Here is a 19,098-nt window from a genome sequence, read left to right on the forward strand (position 1 = left end):
TCCTTGGTTCCACAATGCTTCACAATGTCACATTGGTCCCTTCGATCCATGGTGCTCTGCAGGGGCACAATGGCCCCTTCATTTCACAAGGCTCCCAAATGTCACATTGGTCTCCATAGGAAGGAAAGCACGGAGCCTCCATGTTTCAGAAGCTGATGAATGGCAACCACCAAGGCAAGCCTGACCTGTCTGTCCTGGCAGGTTTTCTTGGAGCAACCCTTGAATATTTGAAATTATGAATGCGGAGTCCTAATTTCAGACATTTGTGCCTGGAGAAGAGGAATGGGGTTTTTTCCATAAGAAGAAAAGCACAGAGTCTTTTCCAGTGTTTGGAAAATAGGTGAGTTCTGCCCCTCAGGAGTCAAAGACCAACCAGACTTGTCTGTGCACCCAAACTTTTGTCTGGGAGCAATCCTTTAATACACAGAAATTTGGAGGTGGAATCCTAATTTTAGCCATGGATGCCTGGAAAAAATGGACAGTTCTTTTCCATAAAAAGAAAAGCCCAGAGCCCCAGTGTTTCAGGGGCAGATGGGAGTGGCCTTCCAGATTCCAAGATCAGCCAGACCTGTCAGGTGACCCCTGGAAGGCCAAGGCAGCCACACCTATTTCATGTTGCCTTGATTCCACAGGGCCCTGCAGTGTCACAATATCTCCTTGCTTCCATGAGGCCTTGCAGTGCCACAATGGTTCTCTTGCTTCCATGATGCCCTCAGGTGTCATAATGGCCCCTCAATTACACAAGTCCTTAAGGATCTTAATGGTCTCCATGGTTCCACAAGGCCCCACAGTGTCACAATGGTCTATTTGTTCCATGAAGCCTTGCTGTGTCCAATGCCCTCCCCAATGGTTCCACAAGTTCCCATAGTGTCACAATGGCCCTTTCCTTCCATGAGGCCCCACAGTGTCACAAGGGTCTCCATAGGAAGGAAACAAGTCAATACCAGTGGTGCAGGGGTATAGGTGCCATGTGAGTCATAGTAAAATATATGTATTGTATAGGTGGCCTTGCCTCAATAAGTCCCACATGTTCTAATGAGGCTAATTCCGAGGTGCCCATGGCTCTCCACATCAGCGCGGCGGCTCTGTGGGACCAGAGCTGTGCGTCAGTATCGTGCCCTGTGCAGCTGCAGCAGGCTCAGGAAACAGAGGGGCCCAAGGGTGCCAGTGCTCTCCGCCTGTCTGGCAGAGCCCGCTGGACAGGCTGTACAGGGCAAGGGGCCCCACGGGCCAGTGAGCACCGAGCTCTCAAGGCAGTTGTGCCCCGTACCCGTCACACGTTGGGGCACAGTGCAGGAGGCTCATCACCACGGGGGCAGGGTGTTCTTCAGCGAGGCTGACAATGGCCATTTGCAGACCGGCGTCCACAGACTCACAGGACGTGAGTCTCTGCAGCATGGCACTCACCACGGCTTGCACCTGGAGGAAGTGGCATGGGGAAGACTTGGAGTGCTGTCCAAGGGAGCAACTTGCCCAGCTTCCCCCAAGAAGTGCTTGCCTTCCCAGCCCACTGTGATGGGGCTGAGGGGGCCAGCAGACATGGCTTTAGGGGCCATGTGATCCTGGGAGGCCTTCAGCCCTGCCCCCAGGCTGCTGCAGAGAATAAAAACCCTTCTGGAAAAACTCCACAGTAGGTCTAGGACTCACAGTGAGCGTGGGCATGGCCACAGTCTCTGGGATGCCCTGTGGGATGGTGTTGGTGGTGGCCGTTCCCTCTGTGAGGGCCATGTCAGCCTCCTCCCAGCCCTCATCCATTTCCCAGTCAGAGCTGGCGGCCAGGTCAGAGGATGCTGTGCTGGCAGCAGCCTCTGCCCGCAGCTCACTGGGCCTGGATTCAGGCTGGGCCATGCCCTCGGGTGTGGGGCCGCTGGTCTTTTTGTGCTGAAGGCACAGGAACCTCTGCAGTGCCTGCAGCAGAAGGACAGGCGGGAAGAGAGGGACGTTCCATGGCCTGCTCCAAGCGCGGGGCTCGGCCAGGCAGTGCCAGCAGGCCCGGCCCAGGTGGGGATGGCTACAGGTACCTGCACTGCTTGGTGGAAGCGGCCACGGATGAGCTCCTGCTCTTGAGTCTGGTCCTTGGCCGCATCTGGCAAAGAGAGAGCTCAGCCAGAGCTGAAGGGTTGCAGGAGAGGCCGGAGAACACAGCCCAGCCCTGCAGTCCCCAGGCAGGGACAGCCCCCCGGGAGCCCAGGGGACGGAGCACAGCCATCCGTGGGGGCAGCCCCGGCCCCTGTCCCATCCCATCCATGGGCGTGTCCGCAGGGATGGGATGGGATGGGATGGGATGGGATGGGATGGGATGGGATGGGATGGGATGGGATGAGATGGGATGGGATGGGATGGGATGGGATGGGATGGGGCCAGGATGGCTGCAGGTACCAGCCCTGCGGCCCAGCTCTACTACTCACCGTCCTGCAGTGGCTGCAACTGCTGCAGCTGTGCAGGCTGCTGCGCTGGGGCAGCTGCAGGGCCTTTGCTTTTCTTGCCCCGAAGCCTCTTGAACAGGCTGAGCAGTCTGCCTGCCATCCTGCTGTCTGACCTCAAGGGCACCTTTGAGACAGATGCCTCAGCAAAGGCCCGAGTCAGCGAGTGCTGCAGTCGTGCCTTGCAGGCACCTGCAACAGAGGAGCCTCAGGAAAGCTAAAGGACAGCATGTCCTGCACTCGAGGCCTCCTGCCACAATGACAGGAGACTCCTGGTGAATGATGGAGGTTCCCACAGCCTGGCCACGAGGGCACCGGCTGCAGGGATGGAAGATGCCTCGGAAAAACTCCAGGTCAGCAATCAGTGAGCCGGCTGTGCGGGGACACCTCACAGCACTGCTCTGTCACCTCCTGTCCTGTCACGTGCACTGAGCACTGTGGCATTGCCTCATCACCACCAGTACCCATGTCACCATGTGTCACAAAGGGTCCTGTTCCATTCTGTTCCATGGTAACTGTGCTGCGCCGTGTCAGCAAGGGCCCTTGGACACGCTGCCAACTACCCTGGGGGCACCCCCACCCCGCCCAAAATGCCTCTGATTGGAAGAAATCCATTGCCCCAAGTGTCTAAGACAGCCTTGGACACACCAAGCCCAGCCAAATGCTCAGGGAAGGACTCTCCACAGTGCCAGGCCAGCACAGCCTAGCTCGGTGCTGGCTCTGGAACAGAGCAGCCTCCAGCAAGCACAGGGCAAACACATCTTGCCAAGAGTTAAAACACAGCAGATAGGGGAGGTGGCATGAATGTGTGCATCAAGGCCTTTGAATTCACAGCTCCCCAAGAGAGCTTTGGGGCACTCGGCTGGACAAACAGGTTCTGGCTCAGACCTGTGCTCAAAGGTGGGCAACAAACCCTGCTACAGGTGCTTGGCTTGGTCTTGCAGGCCCAGGCAGATGCCAAAGCTGCTCTTCACATCCTTGCCCTGCCCCTCTGCCAAGTGCATGGGGCCTAAAGGACTGAAGGAAACACAGGGATTCAAATGGAGACACTTGCGCCTGTCTCACTGGGGGCTCCCGAGAAAGCAGTTTCCTTGGGAATCAAGCCCCTCTCTTCCAGGGGCACTTTCCCAAATGTGTACATTTCCTGGGCAGCACCAACACACTCTTCAGTGTGGGGTGCGGAAGTTCATGGACATCACACCATGACCAATATGATCCAGTGAAGCATAATTTATTATTCCTAAAAAGACTCTATTTATAATAAATCTCTACTGTCCACGCGTCTCTAGCTAATACATGATTGGTTAATCCTAGCTGTTCACACGACTAAAATAGAATGCTGATTGGATTACCTAATTTTTCACGCATCTTGCTGGGGTTGTCTGGCCCACCCATGGCTCACTTTCCCAAGCTTGCTGACAAACTTGCTGAGTCCTGATGACTCTTTTTCTTGTATCTTTTTCAAGGATATACTGACCCCATTTCTGATTATGTCCATAATTCATTCTTTGTGAACCTGTTCATTGTCCATTATTACAAGCAGGCTAGTTTCAGTGCATTGGCTAAATATGGCCCTTGTCTTGCCAAAACTTCTCAACCTGCAAAATATCTTCAACAGTTCCCCGCTTTTGTTTTTGCACAAGCCAGACTGATTTAAAAGCATGGTCAATTACTTTTTGCACACAGCACAGTAAGCAAGGCACTATAAGCAGAATTGAAAAAAGAATACAAAGACAATAATACGTAGAATTATTTATTAATTACATAGCCAAGAATACCTAATACAGGCAATAATACATAATGCCAAAGCATACAAAGTCCTTGAGACAGCCTGTTATTCCCCAGGATTTTAGCCACTCATCAAAAGAATTCTAAACAACTGTCAGCTTTTTCACATTCTCCTTAAGCAATGACAGTTTCTTGTGAATAGATTCAGAGTGGTCTGAGAGATTCATGCAACACATCCCTTCAAAATCTTCACACCCATCTCCTTGTGCTAGCAACAAGAAATCTATAGCAGCCCTATCCTAGCCCCATACAACACAGCGTGGTGTATGCTACTGACATCAGTAGTAAGCTCATTCAGTATTGCAGATGTAATGTTAATTTGTTTTCCTGTCCAACAAGCCAATCGTTTGAATTATGTAAGGGCCTTTGATGAAGCTAATCCTGGTGTAAAAAGTGATGCCAATTTAACCGAAGGCCAATTCCACAATTCTATATTATCCTTGCAGTCTGAGCCTAATAGATGCACACTACATTTTGGACGTTGGAATTTGTGCCTGATGTCAAGCATCTGTTGAATGCTAGGGGCAAACAGTGTCAATTTCCCAAAATAGCATGGTCCTCCTAATGCTTCCTGAGGAACTGCAGGCCAAGCTTTATCTCCACAAAAGAGAAACGAAAGTAGAAAAAAGTTGTTGTAGAAGTTTTTGTAGAAGGGACTTTTCTCTCAAATGATGTAGAAGCTTTTCCTGTAGTAACTAATGCTGCAAGTAGAGTTTGAAAACCTTTCAATTGGAAGATTTTAGGAAAGTTGAGAGCTGTAATTTCACAATTTGATGAAAATCCCAACTTGCACTGTCACTTCTGCAGTATATTTTTCCATCTAACACGTTAATTCCAGCTGATGTGCATACCCTAATAAGACTTATAATGCCACCCCATTAGCAGGTGATGTTTCATAAAAGCTGGGAGGAAAAGTGAGCTCAAGAAGCAGCAAGACCTGGAGTGCAGGGTGATCCTCTGTATAGTTTACAGCACAACAGTTCCTTGGCAAGGGGCCCTGCGCTACTGCCACTGCCCAGGCTAAAAGCATTGATCAAGTCTTGCAGATGAGCAACAACTGGCATATAATGCTATCCTTGCACTTCCAGATAAGTTACACACTATGTCTTTTACACAGATTTGTCAAAGAAAGAATGAAGGCTTTGATAAATTTGTAGACAAATTGCATGAAGCTATCTATAATCATTCTGATTTAAATTCAGACACAAAGATACAATTGTATAGACTTTGGGATCATTACTCCATTCCAAATGGCTTTCCCTTCAGTCACAAGAGCCTCCCATCTCTTCCAAAAATTGCCGGCTGAAACTCTTCTGCTCCCTTCCAAATCAGTTCACTACTCCAGCATAATCCTTGAAGCCTGGACAGATGACTCTTCAACTAATTATGGTAGAAAAGGGTATTTATTGCAGCGCTGGTCACATGTGAACAAGTTTCCAAAGACACATGCAAGGAGTTGCAGATGCCTGCTCTCTGTTTCTACAGAAAAGGTTTTACATTAGATTTCTAAGGATGCGTAATACATAATTATCACCTCCCTGCTTCGCGTTTTTATCAGCTGAATATCTATTACAGCTGCGCAATTGTATTCCCTTAACTGGGTCGGTGGGATTTTGAAATGAGGGAGTGGTTGTATGGGAGAAAGAAAGCCATCTTCCTCATGGTGAACTCTTCTCCCATGGCCAGTTGACAAGAGCTTTTGACCTGCTGCTCATGGTCCAAGCCTCTCCTAACTGTTCAATTATTCTTAAGGCAAGGTATTCTTATGGTCTCTGCTTCTTCACAATTGCTTTCTCTACCCCTAGCACTCCTAGCTTTATGTTCCTAATATATTTGGTACTCTTTAACTAAGGGACGTGATTTCTGCTAGCTGTATTACTAACTTAGCTTCTTACCTCATATGAAAATCTTAACTAAAACATGCAATCTTCTACTTTCCCAATTGTATTCCCAGCTGGCCCCTCGACTCATCTGCAGTTTTCAATTATCCTAATTACATTTTTAGCTAACCCCTTGACTCACCTCAGGCACATCCTCCACTCCCTCTCCCAGCAGCTCAGAGCTGCATTGCACAGTGCTTGCTTTGCGCCAGAGAGCACAAAGAAGGCTGGCCTGGTGGGCCTGAATATTTCTGCCAAACACTCTGCATCTCACACCTTTGCTCTGGCTCAGTGCAGAACTGCAGGATTGCAGGTGCTTCCTCCCAGAGCTGCATGAGGCGCTGGCTCCTGCAGATGGGCCCTGCCAAGCTGTGCCTGCCTCACGCTGGCCTCGCTTCCCCTGGCACAAGTGCTGGGCCTGAAGGAGGCTGCCCTGTGCTCCAGCCTGCCGAGCAGCCCGGCTCCCTCCCCCGGTACCCAGAGTGCTGCACACACTGCTGGCCTTTGCCAGGAGTTGCAGGGCAGCCGGCAGAGGAGGAGGAATCCTCAGCCAGCCCAGCGGCCCGTGGCTGCCCTTGGCCTTTCTCTGCTTCTGGGCACACTCCAGACGGCCAATGCCTCCAGGCCGGGCTGTGCCCAGCACGGCTGCGCTTCCCCTCGGCAGCAGCCAGCTGCCACCTGGGCTCTGAGAGCAGAGGATTTGCCCGCTCCCAGGAAGAGGCACCCACGGCCCGACTGCTGCCTCTTGCAGCTCCAAGGGCCTCCTTCCAGACTGCCTCAGCTGGGGCTCAGGCTGCTCCGGCCTCTGCTGGGGCTCTGCTGGGGCTCCAGCCCGGGCAAGGCCGGGCCCGCTCTCACCTCACAGGCGCTGACAGCTCTGCACCACCGGAGACCTTCCCGAGCACCCTCTCTGATCTTTCTGCTTTCTCACTTGAGCAAGGCTCTCCTCCAGCCAAAGAGATAATTGCATTTAGGGATACAAATCCAAGTGGCAGGAACCCCAATGCTCTCCAGTCACAGCTGAAGGCCTGCATCTGCACAAGATGTTTGGGCTGCCCCACTCCTCCTTTGGTTTTGCCTTCAAGTGCCATTGCCCTTTCTGCCTCAGCTGGAAGTGTCACAGATGTACCAAAACGGGCCAGTGTGCTGGCCAAAGGCAGTGTGCTCTGGAGATGACGAATGAAGAGTCTTCCCAACTTTCAAAGCACACTGCAAAAACAACAATCCCTTGTTTTAAAATTTTAAAAGTTTAATAGCAAAAAAAACATTATTAAGATAGTAATAAAAGTTAGAGTAATAAAAATTTGGACAATCAGTGTTAGAACAGTAAAGTACAATAAAAACAAAGACATACGGACAGTCCTGGTGCCTCCTGCGCAATTATGCCCCAAAACCACACAGGCTAACAAAGGATTAGCCCTTAAAAGCAATAGCCTGTTACATATTCATATATCTCATACATGATGCATAAATTCCTTTCAAACAAAGGCTGTTCTCTGGTTATTTTCAAGTTCTCCCCATTAATCCTGTTGGCTCCTCAAAGTCAGGAAGGAGGTGGAAGAAAGTTGGTCGTTTCCAATAAGGACACAAGCATTCTTCTCTTGGGGCTTTAGGTGTCCTGTTGCTGTTATCTCTGAGCAAAGAATTTCTTGATTATCCCATCCCTTTCTTGAGCGAGTTAAAAAAGTATCTTACATTGCATAGTTTCTATTTTACATAATGTTATACCCTAAAACTATATTTACCACTGAAATAATTACCAATATAGCCGGACGGGACGTACATGAGCTTGTCTGGCCTTTGCTGCTTGACCAAATAGCGGCAACTGTGGAATTTTACCCCAGAGACACTTTTGGCTAGCTGGATGCTGCAGCTGGGAGGCAAGTCCAGTCATGCAGGAGCTCAGGTTTACCTTTGGTGAAGAAGCTTTAAGGCGAGGTGAAGGAAAGGAGTCGGTTCTGATGGAGAGTTTCGATCCAGAGCTTTATTCCTGGCCCACAGGCCTCTGAATCCAGCAAGGGCTCCAGGAGAACTCCCAACCTCGTGGTTTGCTCGCCTTTTACCAGGGGGAGAGGGACAGGGAAGGAACACGGGGGATCACCAACCAGGTACGGGGTGGGGGAGTCTCAAGGGACAGAAGACACCTGGATGGCCCAATGTCCTTCCAGGAGGGGAAGGCATCTTTTGAATTCTGCCAATCACTCGACGCCCTTCTGGAATGCCAGGATTGACAGACAGCTCTCAGCAGGGGTCAGGGTGTGGAAAGGAGGGATGATTGACACACCTGGCAGGGAATTATCAGGGAGGAACCTGGGGTATCTGAGGCAAACCATGACATCACACCACAACATACCACACTACTTAAAAAAATACATTGCTACTAAGACAACATAACACATATAGTGTATTAATTCATACATATATATATTCATTTTAATAGCTGTGAAGAGCCTATCCTGTAATATGTACTTTTCACAACACCAAAGTATCCATTTGCACCTTTAAGAGACAGCTGACAACTCAGAAGGAAATGCTCAGCTTGTTCACAGTGTGAGAAAGAAAGGATTCTTCCAGATGAGTTAAAGTTTCAGAAACTTTATTAATTTACAGTCCTACTCTATAATCCTGTGGGGTAGTATTTACAGAAAAATGGACGAGCACTAAATGAACCAGCCTAACCTTCTGGAGCTAACTAAACTAACTAACCTTCTAGGACTAGGTCAGGTTTTTAATAAAGCTGCATTCAGCTTTGTGGATAAAAAGGTGACGTTGTGAGCAGAAAGAAGAAGCAGAAGAGTTGCTGACAGACAAAAGGGTAGCAACCCAAAAAAAATGACCCTTACAGCATCTACCAATTAGATTAAGAAAAAGATGTGTGCTTGCGTCAGGACAAAATAGAGGTACCTGTCAAAAGATGTGTGGACAAAGTGCAGCAACCAACCAAACAATGCATGACTATAAAGACCTATAGGATAGGAAGTAATTATAAACCATATTTAGAAGCACAATAAATGGCTTCTCCTTGATTCACATTGAATTGTGCAGAGTCGTTTGTCTTTTCTCCACATAATCCTACTCTAAATCCTACTCTACAGTCCTACTCTACAATTCTACTCTAAGATGGCTATGGAGAAAATCATCCTGATATGATTATAGCCCTGTTTGCTTCTCCATCCTCCTCTTCACTGAGATGATGAGTGGTGCCAGGGTGGATGCAGCCTCAGCTGATGTTACAAATGGATGCTGTTCACAAAAAAAAACCAGAAACCAAAAACAACTACAAAAACAAAACAAACAAAACCCAAAAACCAAAACCAAAACAAAATAAATAAACAAAAACCAAAACCAAACAACAAAAAGACAAAGAACAGTGAACCATTACTTTCCAACATCAGTACTTCACCGGCTCAATTGGGATTGCTCTGGGTCCTAAAAAGACCCAGAAAGAGGAGCAATGGGACCATCTGCTACACAGCAGTCATGTGCAGGACCCTGCCATCACAGGAAAACCTGGCCCAGAATTCCACTCATCCATTTATTCAGGTTTCTTTGTCTTGTTGGGATTTTTGCCCTCGCAGTGCTCTATAAATGGTGCTTTCTGTCCCTGGGGTTTCTTCCTTTCAGGAAACTCCAATGGCTCACATAGGTCCCTGCCTTTGAAAGACAGGCACTGTGCTAATTCCCACAGGGACAGAAAGCAGTGTCTGCCTTTCCATGCCCTGCCCCTCGTGTGCTGGATGGCACCTTCCTTCCCAGCAGGGCCAGCCCAGTGGCACTGGGCCCTGCAGTTCCCTCTCTGCCACACAACCTGGCAGTAACCCTGGCACAGTTCCCGTCTGCTTGAGCGTGCCAGGCAGCAGATGGGGCTGGGACAAGTCCCTCCCAGCTGTCCCTGTTTGCGTGGCAGAAACCTCTAAGAGTGGGCTGGGGGGCACAAACCAGGGCCCCTCAGAGGCTCACAGTGAGCCCCCCACAGCCCCTCCTGCCCACAGCCAAATCTCTGACCCCTAGGCTGGGACTGGCTTCCTTGTGTTCCTCCACCACCATTTCATGTCTCTGTACCCTGCATTGTTCTACTTCAATTCTTTTGCCATTAGATAAAACTGAACACCCCACCTAATCACAAAAGAGGGCTACAGAAACAGTCAGAGGACAGAGCACTTCTCCTCTCAGGAAATGCGGAGAGAGGTGGAGTTATTCAGTTTTGTGAAGAACAGGCCCCAGGGAGACTTTATTGCCACTTTCCAAGACTTCAGAGTGGCTTTGAAGAAAGTGGGGGACATCTTTTTTAACAGGGCCTGTTACAATAGGATATGGACAAATATTTTTAAACACAAAGGGCATCTAATCAGAGTAGGTCTAAGGAAGAACTTGTTTACTCGGAGCATGGTGCCACCCTGGCACAGCTTGCCCCAAGAGCTTGTAGGTGCCCCATCCCTGCAACCATTCCGGCTCCGGTGGCAAAGGGCTCTGAGCAACCTGATCTCTTTAAAGATGTCCCTGCTTATTGCAGGACACTTGGACCAGAGGACATTTACAGGGCCCTGCCAGCCCAGCCCAGTCTAGGATTCCTCACTGTTTTCATTTGAAGAGCAGCAAGAGTGGAGGTGAGGAGGAAGAGGGTTCATCTGATGCCTTGGACTTAAGTGGAGGAGGAGCCCATCCTTCAGACCCTGTTTCACCTGCAGCCCCTTCACATTTTACCTGCAGGAGCTCCTTAGCAGACCAGCGCCGCTCTTCATCTCTCTGCAGGCAGCAGCTCAGGAAGTCACGCAGCAAAGCTGAGAGGAGCTTGGGCTGCTGCAGCTTTGGGGTCCCCACTGTGGCTATCAGGTGTTGAGCCTGGAGAAAAAAAACCCATGAGGCTCCACCCGCTCCTTTCACATCTCTAAGTGCTCTCCCCGATCCCTTTGTTTAACTTCTGCTCTGCAGTGGCAGTGTCTGCCCTGGCAGAGACCCAGAGATGACTTTCCTTTACCAGCAAAAACCCCAAACCCCAATGTAGCCACAGCTTTTCCACCATCCCACAGATCTTGCTTTGGCAGCTGATTTCATTGGCTGACCTAGTTAGTGGGAACTACATCACCACAAGCACGTTTGCTTCTCTGAGGATTCACACCAGCTTGAGAGGCTTTTTGGAAGAGGGACTTTGCTATACAAATTTCAAGGATTAGTACAGGAAAGGCATCTCTGCAGTGCTTGTTGGTCCTTTGAGCACAGCTACCATAGAACAAAACTCATCAAGCTTTTTGTACTGTTGTTGAAAACAATGGGAATTGGAAGGAAAGAAAGGAAATCCATCAGTTAATCCCCAGGTAAGGAAACAAACATTTACAATCTCATCTTCAACACAGACACATTAAGATGCCTGCACAAATGTATTGGGATGAAAATGCCTGCTTGGACACACAGGAGACACCTGCAGCTCTGTCTCTCAGCAGTCTGAAAATTTCAGCTTCCCATTTTTCAGCAAAAGAGAAATTTTCATGGTCAGAAGAAGGAGAGGTGCCATCCCTATGGTCACCCTCTGCTCATTTGGCTACACAAGTCAATACATTAGTGGTAGACCCATCCCAGAAATTGTCAGGAAACAAACAGGAGGTTTTGGCAGCCTCTCCAAATCCCCAGGCTTCAGCTTGGTGACACAGAGAATGTTCTTTGGGCTAGGAGAGAAACACGGTCACTAAATGCAGTGCAGCAGCACTGCACAAGAAGCAGAAGAGACTCTGTGGCCTTTACACCCTCATGCCCAGGTTTCAGGCATGTTTCCCAGTGAGAAGAAACTGCACAGTGGGTTAGGTTCCTCTCTAAAGACCACAGCTTTAGAAACTTTGTTGGGTTTGGGTTTCATTCCTTCATTTATGGAAAGATAACAGAAGTTCTAAGATGCTTGTTTCCTGTTACTGGGGCCATCTCCACAGACAAAAGAACTGAAACCCCTTATAACCCAAAGAAAAGTGTTGCCTAAGAATGGAGTTTGTTTGCATGTGGTAAGGCTTGAGTTCCCCCACTGATGCAACCAAAACTAGAGCAGATGCTGATGTGTTGCAGGGACATCTGTAGGAGGGGACCTTGGTGGAAGTAGTTCCAGCAGATGGCAAAGGGGATTTTGTCCAACGGCACGCAGGACAGGGGACAGGTGAGAAAGACAGTGGGATCAGTGAGTATTTGCTCCTTACCGTGCCAGAACTTTTGCTCCAGTAAGGAGGTTCTTGCTCTATCATTTCAATCCCCACAATTCCAAAAGACCATATGTCCACTTTGGGGCCATATGGTTGACCTGTCACCACTTCAGGCGCCATCCACCAAGGAGTCCCGGTTAGTGAGCACCATCTGCTCTGCTCAGAGTTGAGCTGAGTAGAGAGGCCAAAATCAGCTGAGGAGAAAGCAAAATACTGGTTTTATTTGAATTCTGTGCAATTAGGAAAGCAAGCAAAAGAATTTCCCAGTAGAAGTTTGAAAATGTGCTGTTGAATCTCCTGGCATTGGCGACTTAAAAAGTCCCCGCATTTTTTCCACTGCCTCCAGCAGTGGCTTTTGTTCTTTGGAAACTTTAGACTTGTAACTCCCTCCCTCTGGAAGGGACACACACAGAGCAATGCCACTCTTGACTGCTTGTGGCTCCTTATACCTCTGTGCACGTTGCAACTGTGCCCTCAGCTGGCAGCAGGGGTCCCTGCACTGCCACCAGCACCATTTTTGGGGAGCTGGCAGTCACTCGAAGCAGCCCCACACCCACATCCCTGGAACTCTGCACCTGACCAAGAATATACTGACCCAGCTTGACAGAACCGTCAGTTCTGAGAAGGATGTTGCTGCTCTTCACTCTCGACGGATCACATCGTTTGAATGAAGAAAATCCAGTCCTTGCAGGCACTGAGAGAGAAAACAGAAAGTGGTGGGCAAAAATGAGTGATGTCATTTCATCACACAAGAAAGGAAACAAAGAATCTAAAAGATTCCCTCTCTGGGGGAATGGGGAATAATGGCAGAACTGTAATGGCCACTGAGAGGAAGAGCTTGCTGCTCCAACACCTGCAGAGCAGGACCTTTCTGAGGAAAGGCATGTCAGCTTTTGAAAGAGCAACAGCACCTGCTGTTGTAGGCTGTCCCCTGCAAACTAGCCAGGATGGCTCCTGCTGCAGTGCATGTGCTCAGAAGCAAAGAGCATTCTGGCTGCACTCCTATCCTTTTTAGCTGAGGACTGACAGAAATGAGTCTCTCTCTTTTTTCTTTGCTGATCATTTCAAATCCTGCCACCAGCACCTTTGCTTTTACAGGCAAGGAATGCAGTGAAGACAGACTCCAGGCAAACATTTAGAGAGGCAAGGTGGAGAACAGCAAATACAAATACAAGAGACAGAGTGAGAATACAAAAGCAGGAGATAAGAGTACTGGCACTGAGTACAGGGAGTGCAGGGGCACTGGCAGGCCTTTCACCTGAAATGCTTTTACTTGCACATAGCATACTAGCAACACAGAAACAAAGCTTGGCACAGGAAATCACTCCAGCTCTGAGCCCCTGTTTCCCAGACAATGCTGCCCAAGCCCTTGGAAACACAGATGGGATTGCTGACCTCCCAACTGATGGCTGCCATCTCATCTTCAGACAGGCAGGTCTGGCTGATGACATCGCTCAGGATGCCTCCATCCATGTACTCCATAAGCAGCAAGAGTTCCTTGCCCAGAAGGTAGCTGAAAGAAGGAAATGAGGGCATGGAGATGAACATGCATGGCTACGTTGAATTTTTGCTTCCAGGTTTCTTATTTCCAGATGCCTTTGTGACAAGGACAGAATCAAAGGAATAGATATTCCTTCTTGGCTGTGCATTGTTTGCAATCTGTGCAGTCTCAAGGAGAAAGGCACAGCTGTGAAAAAGGAGATGTCTTAGATGGGCAGCAAATGAAAAGTGCAGTTTAGAAGCAGCCCAGATAAAAAATGTGTCAGGCATGGTGTTTCTGGAAATAAGCACCTAGTCTTCCTGGCATGCATAGCAATGGCAAAGAGGGGCAACAATCCAAGGGTAATCCACTTTAGGATGGTTCATCAGCACTTAAGAAACTTTAAAAACTCAATTCCGAGTAAATGTGGAGGCAGTGAACTTCCAGGTTACTGAGTTAGGAAGATACAGCTGATCCAGGTTTTGAATAATTTTGGAGTAATTATCAAACTAGGTGTGCCAGGGAAGACTCAAGCAGACAAGATGCACTTTCTTCTCATCCATTGGAGATGAGTACAGAAATATGAATAAATAAAAATTAACAGCTCTACTTTCTGCCACTGACCAGAGTGGGTTTTTAACCTCTCATGTTTGCTGTATGCAAATGCACATCCATGGGATAAGACCATGACCTCTCACCTGTCTAAATAACTCACAACACTGGGACTCCTATACCTCTTCATGATCATTATTTCATTAAAGGTTAGCTCCTTCCTCCTCAGTCCTTGAAGATTTATTTTTTTTATTGCCACCTAAAACAACATTGAAAATCAGGAACTTGAGATGTTGGTGGCATGACACTACAAGGCAATGGAGAGAATGATTTTGCAATGACACAGCTGAGCTGTGCCAAACTGCCTTGTCATTCGGCACTGCAGTAATTAGGAACTGACATTCCAACAGCCCATTTCTCTGCTCCCTTGGGAGCCAGTTACAGGACATGTGGGGCCACTGACATTTTGCCTTGAACACTGGGTAACAGCAGTGTCTCAGTTATCACCCACAAACCTCTGACCACACTCTCTGCTGCTCTTTCTAGGATTCAGAAGAAGTAATCCATGCCTTAATACTCTGGATACATCTTGTGATATGGGCAGGGCTTAGGGTTTTCAGGGACGCCTTGCAGAACTCTCCCTATGTGCAGTTCCCAAGTGCAGCACTGCAGGTGGCTAAGGAACTACCAGTAACTTTCAGATGGATTTGCTGGCAGCCAGAAATGAGCATTCAGGACTCTGAAGCTGTAGCCCCATAGAGAAGTGAGGTGCTTGCAGGCACCACCTTTGTTTTAGCAATGGAGAGCGAGTGAGCGCATCCTTCTCTGAAAAGAACCGCTGCCCTCCTTGCCTTCCTTCCGGCAGCTGAGGAGGACAAAGTCCCAAATGTGTTCTGTGGGCTGGCACCAGTCTGTGCTTCTTGTGCCTTTTCAGCACAGCTCTGCCCAAAGCTCCAGCCACAGCTCACACCAGAGGGGAAAGCCCTCGAGTGCAGCAGAGTCTGCAGGTGCTGTTGACATTTACCTCTCCTCCTGTGGCAGTGTCCAGTGCTCTATAAACATCTCCAAAAGTCCTAGAAACAAAACAGAAGCAGAGAAAGGAGAAGCCATTTAGATCTTGCAGTGAAAGCCAGCCCACACAAGAGATCTCTGCTGGAAGTGTCAAAACCTGCAGGATGCAGGAGGGCTCTGCCAGAAGGCAGATGATGCATTTTCCTCTCAAGTGCATGGGCACTGGTCCTGTTCCTGACGCACTGGGGTTCAACTTCTAAAGGGAGTTTAGTCTTTCCTCTTGGGTTTCTCTTTCTAAACGGTGTGGTTCCTATCCTGACCACAGAGTGTTTCCTTCTTCAAACCAGGGGAAATAATTGTTCCTGGGAACTGTTATCTCACAGCTTTGATAGGGCGTAGGTTGCTCTTTCAGGCAAGCAAGTTTTTTCCTTTTTCATTAGTGTGCCAGCATGTTTTTGAGACATACAAAAAATGCTAAAGAAATTAACACAGAGCTGTCCCACACTTGAGAGACAAGGAGACCTTCCAGGTCCTGTTCCTTGATGCAGGCAAGACCTCAGTAGCAAGGAGTATCTCTGACAATGCCTTCTGAGCCCACTCACAAATTCTGAGCAGCATTGAGAGATGGGACAATCTAGCCCCAGTGTGTGAACATCTTTGCAGCTGGCCTGACTTCACGCTGGATAGACATTCCACCAGAAAAACACCTGGCCATTGGTTGTGCAGGAGTAACTGCTGTTGGACTCACCCGCTGCCAATATATTTCAGATGCGTGTATTTCATCAGGGGATTTTCAGTGGGGTTCACCATTCTCCCTGAGGAAAACAAAATGCAAGATGCTGGCTTTAAAGCAGAGATCCCAGCTTCCAGGAGATACAAAAGGTAGCCCCAGTGCCTGGAGCTCTGAGCCCTTTGTGGTCAGCTGGGTAACAACAACCACAACCAGGCAGACAGCTCTGCAGCACAAGTGGCCAGCACAGAGACTGATTTTGTACAGACCTTTGAAGAGTTCTCTTGACAGGAAACAAAGCACAGGGATGTGCAATCCCAGGAGAGGAGGACATCTTCCCCACCTTTCAGCAATTTGCAAAAGGAATGCCTTCCCATTTGTAAACCAGAGCAGCTCAAGGCATAACCGATCCTATGGGGCTTTCAGCATCAGTACCCTGACCTGTTTATGAGCAGGCTGAGCTCAAAGATGCCCCTCTCCCAGCTAAGGAAGGCTCCAGCCTCTGCTGTCTCTCCAGCCCTCAGGGACAGGGTATCTAGCACAACAAGGCTGGCAAAGCCCAAGCATGAGCACTGACAGGCACTGATGGGAAGAAGCCAGAGTGAGCCTGAGCCCCGGACAAGCTGTTGCCCCCGTTCAGGACACAACAGGATGGGCTTGGAGATCAGCCACACCGAGGTGCAGATCAGTGGCCTTTTTGTCCCAACAGGTGATGGTAGACACAGAATCCACTGGGCTCTGGTCTCAGCCCCACCAGGTCTTATCTGAGAGCACAGCACTGGCAACTGTTAAGGGCAAGAAGCAGATTCATTGGGTTGTGCTGCAGAATCACAAAGGACTTGATGTGTTTTCCTGGAGACTGATCTGAGCAGGGCTTGGGCGAATGGGTAGGATTCTAGCAGTCATGGGAAATAGTGGGAATCGGGCATGGAAAAGTGCCATGGATCTGAGGAATATACCATGGCTGGGCTGGAGGCTTGCTCCTGAGAAATGCCTTCAGTACACTTTTATCTGATCACGCCACTTGGATGTGTCTCTTGGACACATCTTGATAAGCATGAAACTAGAAGATCAAATAAAGGTTGTTATCAAAGTATCTGGTTTTTCTTTGGGGGCACATGGAAAACACCTCCTGCTCTCTATTTGTCGTGTAACCTGATGTTCTTTCAAAGTAGTTCTTATTGACAAAAAGATAGCATTCTCTTCTTGACAAAAATATAGCATTCTCATGAAAATAAATGGCAGATGTAGTAGTGGTAACAGTAACAGTCATAAAAATGACATCAGTAAGACATGGGGTAGAAGGGCTCCTTCAGGGTGGAGAAAACACAAAAAAAACCCCCACCAAAAATAAACAACACAAAAGCAATCCCCCCCCCCACCCCAAAAAAAAATAATCCCCAACCAAAAAGACAAAACTCCAAAGCCAGTCCATTTCTGTGAAGTTTTTTTACTCTGATGACTGGTTGGAAGTCAGGAGTCTAAAGAGAATTTAGGAAGCTAAAAATTCTATTCAGTTTGGCCACTAGCACACAGGACTTGCCTAGATCATTTGCTAGGTCACAGCCTTCTGCTGATCCAAGAAGAATCCCTGCTTCAGCCTTTAGCAGAGAGGGAAGCTCAGGCAAGCCCAAGCCAGTCCCAGGTACCCTCAGAGGCAGCAGGAACACCCAGAGCTCTCTCGCTGCCTCGGAGCACAGCACTTCCTCTGGGGAGTCCTAAATGGCCCTGTGACACCAAGCTCAGGAGGAGCATTTGGTACAGCTCTGCTGACATCCGCACACAATTCACTGTCCCTCAGATAAGAAACACCCCAGACATACCCAGCAGCTCCAGGTACTCCTCCTCAATCTCCTGTTCCCAGGATCTGCCCAAGCTTGAGTTCCCAGGTTTAACAGAAGGGCTTCCTCGAGGTGATGCTGCTGCGGCAGCAGGTTCAGAGCCCATGATGTGCTGGACCTGGAGTATTTCTGGTGAGCACTGTTCCTGTGCCTCACTCCTAACTTGGGGTCCTTCATTGCCAGACATGCGCTGGAAGTCTTCGCAGGCTGCCTGGTGAGACATCAACACTTGCACCTCAAGTCAAACAGAACAAAGCAGTCAGACACTACAGCTTGTCCCTGTCAGCCAGGAGTCATCGACTGTGAGGAAAGGCAAAGAACAGATTGACAGCAGATACAGCAGCTTGTTTCAATCCTCCATCTGGGTCACCAAGTTCCACTGTAAAAACACCTCAAGAAAAAAGGAGAGCAGGAAAAGGCCAGCAGGAATCAATTTGGATGACTGCTGGCCAAAAGGCTAAAGGACAAGTTTCACTGTCCAGGGCAGCAGCTGAGATTCAGCACACCAGGAAATGTCCTTCAGAGTGACTGTGATACACACACTAGAGCAGGATGGCACTCAGAGGCATGGCCCCACTCCCTGCTGCTCTGCACTGGAAAGGCAAGAAAGGCAGAAACCACCGGTTTGGTGACTGCAGTGACTGCGTCCCTCTTTCACTCACTTCTAGAGCCTGAGGGAGGCAATTGAGTTTCTCTCTGACAATTTTCCTTTCTTCTTTCAGCCTCTTCTCCAATGCCTTGTTCCTAGTCTCAGAGTCCTGCAGCTCTGCCTGCACGTGTCCCTCAATAGACTGTAAAGGAGAAGGGAGAGGACATTTCATGAGTGGAGTGGCTGCCACTCTTTCCCTCACCTGGTTTTGTTGATCGCCCCTCTGCTGATGGAGATTCTCCTCTTGAATTCTTCCCATGTCTTCCTTGTTCTTTCTCTTCACGTCCATGATGGCACTCTGAGCTTTGGGCAGCTCTGCTTGTGGCTCTGCCTTGATATTCTGTGCACACAAATGCAAAGCAAGTGACTGAGAGCTGCCATCAGGCTCAGTTTTTTCCTCTTGCAGCCTCCAAATCACATTTATTCAGCCCCTTCTTTCTGCTTCCCTCCCCACATCTGCTTCCATTGCAAACCTCCTGTCCCAGGGCTGATCTCTGCAGATTCCAAGGCTCTGTCCTTTCAGTGCCTGTGGGACTTCCTGGCCTCGTCAGACCAAGAGCTC

The 19,098-nt window shown here is 48.8% G+C and overlaps 1 protein-coding gene across 1 annotated transcript; it reads right to left on the reverse strand.

Moving 5' to 3' along the window:
- Window positions 1–12,311: 12,311 nt before the first annotated feature.
- LOC128950289 (serine/threonine-protein kinase PAK 3-like) lies at window positions 12,312–16,216 on the reverse strand. The gene is made up of 6 exons (XM_054295169.1): window positions 16,065–16,216; window positions 15,330–15,378; window positions 14,452–14,564; window positions 13,669–13,786; window positions 12,869–12,967; window positions 12,312–12,467 (listed from the first exon to the last, which is right to left on the reverse strand). The coding sequence occupies exons 1-5, from the start codon at window positions 16,124–16,126 to the stop codon at window positions 12,914–12,916; spliced, it is 396 nt and encodes a 131-aa protein (XP_054151144.1). The 5' UTR covers window positions 16,127–16,216; the 3' UTR covers window positions 12,312–12,467; window positions 12,869–12,913.
- Window positions 16,217–19,098: the final 2,882 nt, after the last annotated feature.

This window comes from Melozone crissalis, unplaced genomic scaffold, assembly GCF_028551555.1.
Source record: "Melozone crissalis strain CALT ecotype California unplaced genomic scaffold, PUWL_Pcris_2 ptg000537l_1, whole genome shotgun sequence".
Classification (NCBI taxonomy): Eukaryota; Metazoa; Chordata; class Aves; order Passeriformes; family Passerellidae; genus Melozone; species Melozone crissalis.

Excerpts from the sequence above, each read along its gene's own strand:
- LOC128950289 (XM_054295169.1), bottom strand. The coding sequence starts at position 16,126 with ATGGTGAACCCCACTGAAAATCCCCTGATGAAATACACGCATCTGAAA. Across the intron at positions 14,565-15,329 it reads ACACTGCCACAGGAGGAGAG|GTGGCAATAAAAAAAATAAA; the intron begins GTAAATGTCAAC and ends ATGTTGTTTTAG. Across the intron at positions 13,787-14,451 it reads GTTGTGAGTTATTTAGACAG|CTACCTTCTGGGCAAGGAAC; the intron begins GTGAGAGGTCAT and ends TCCTTCTTTCAG.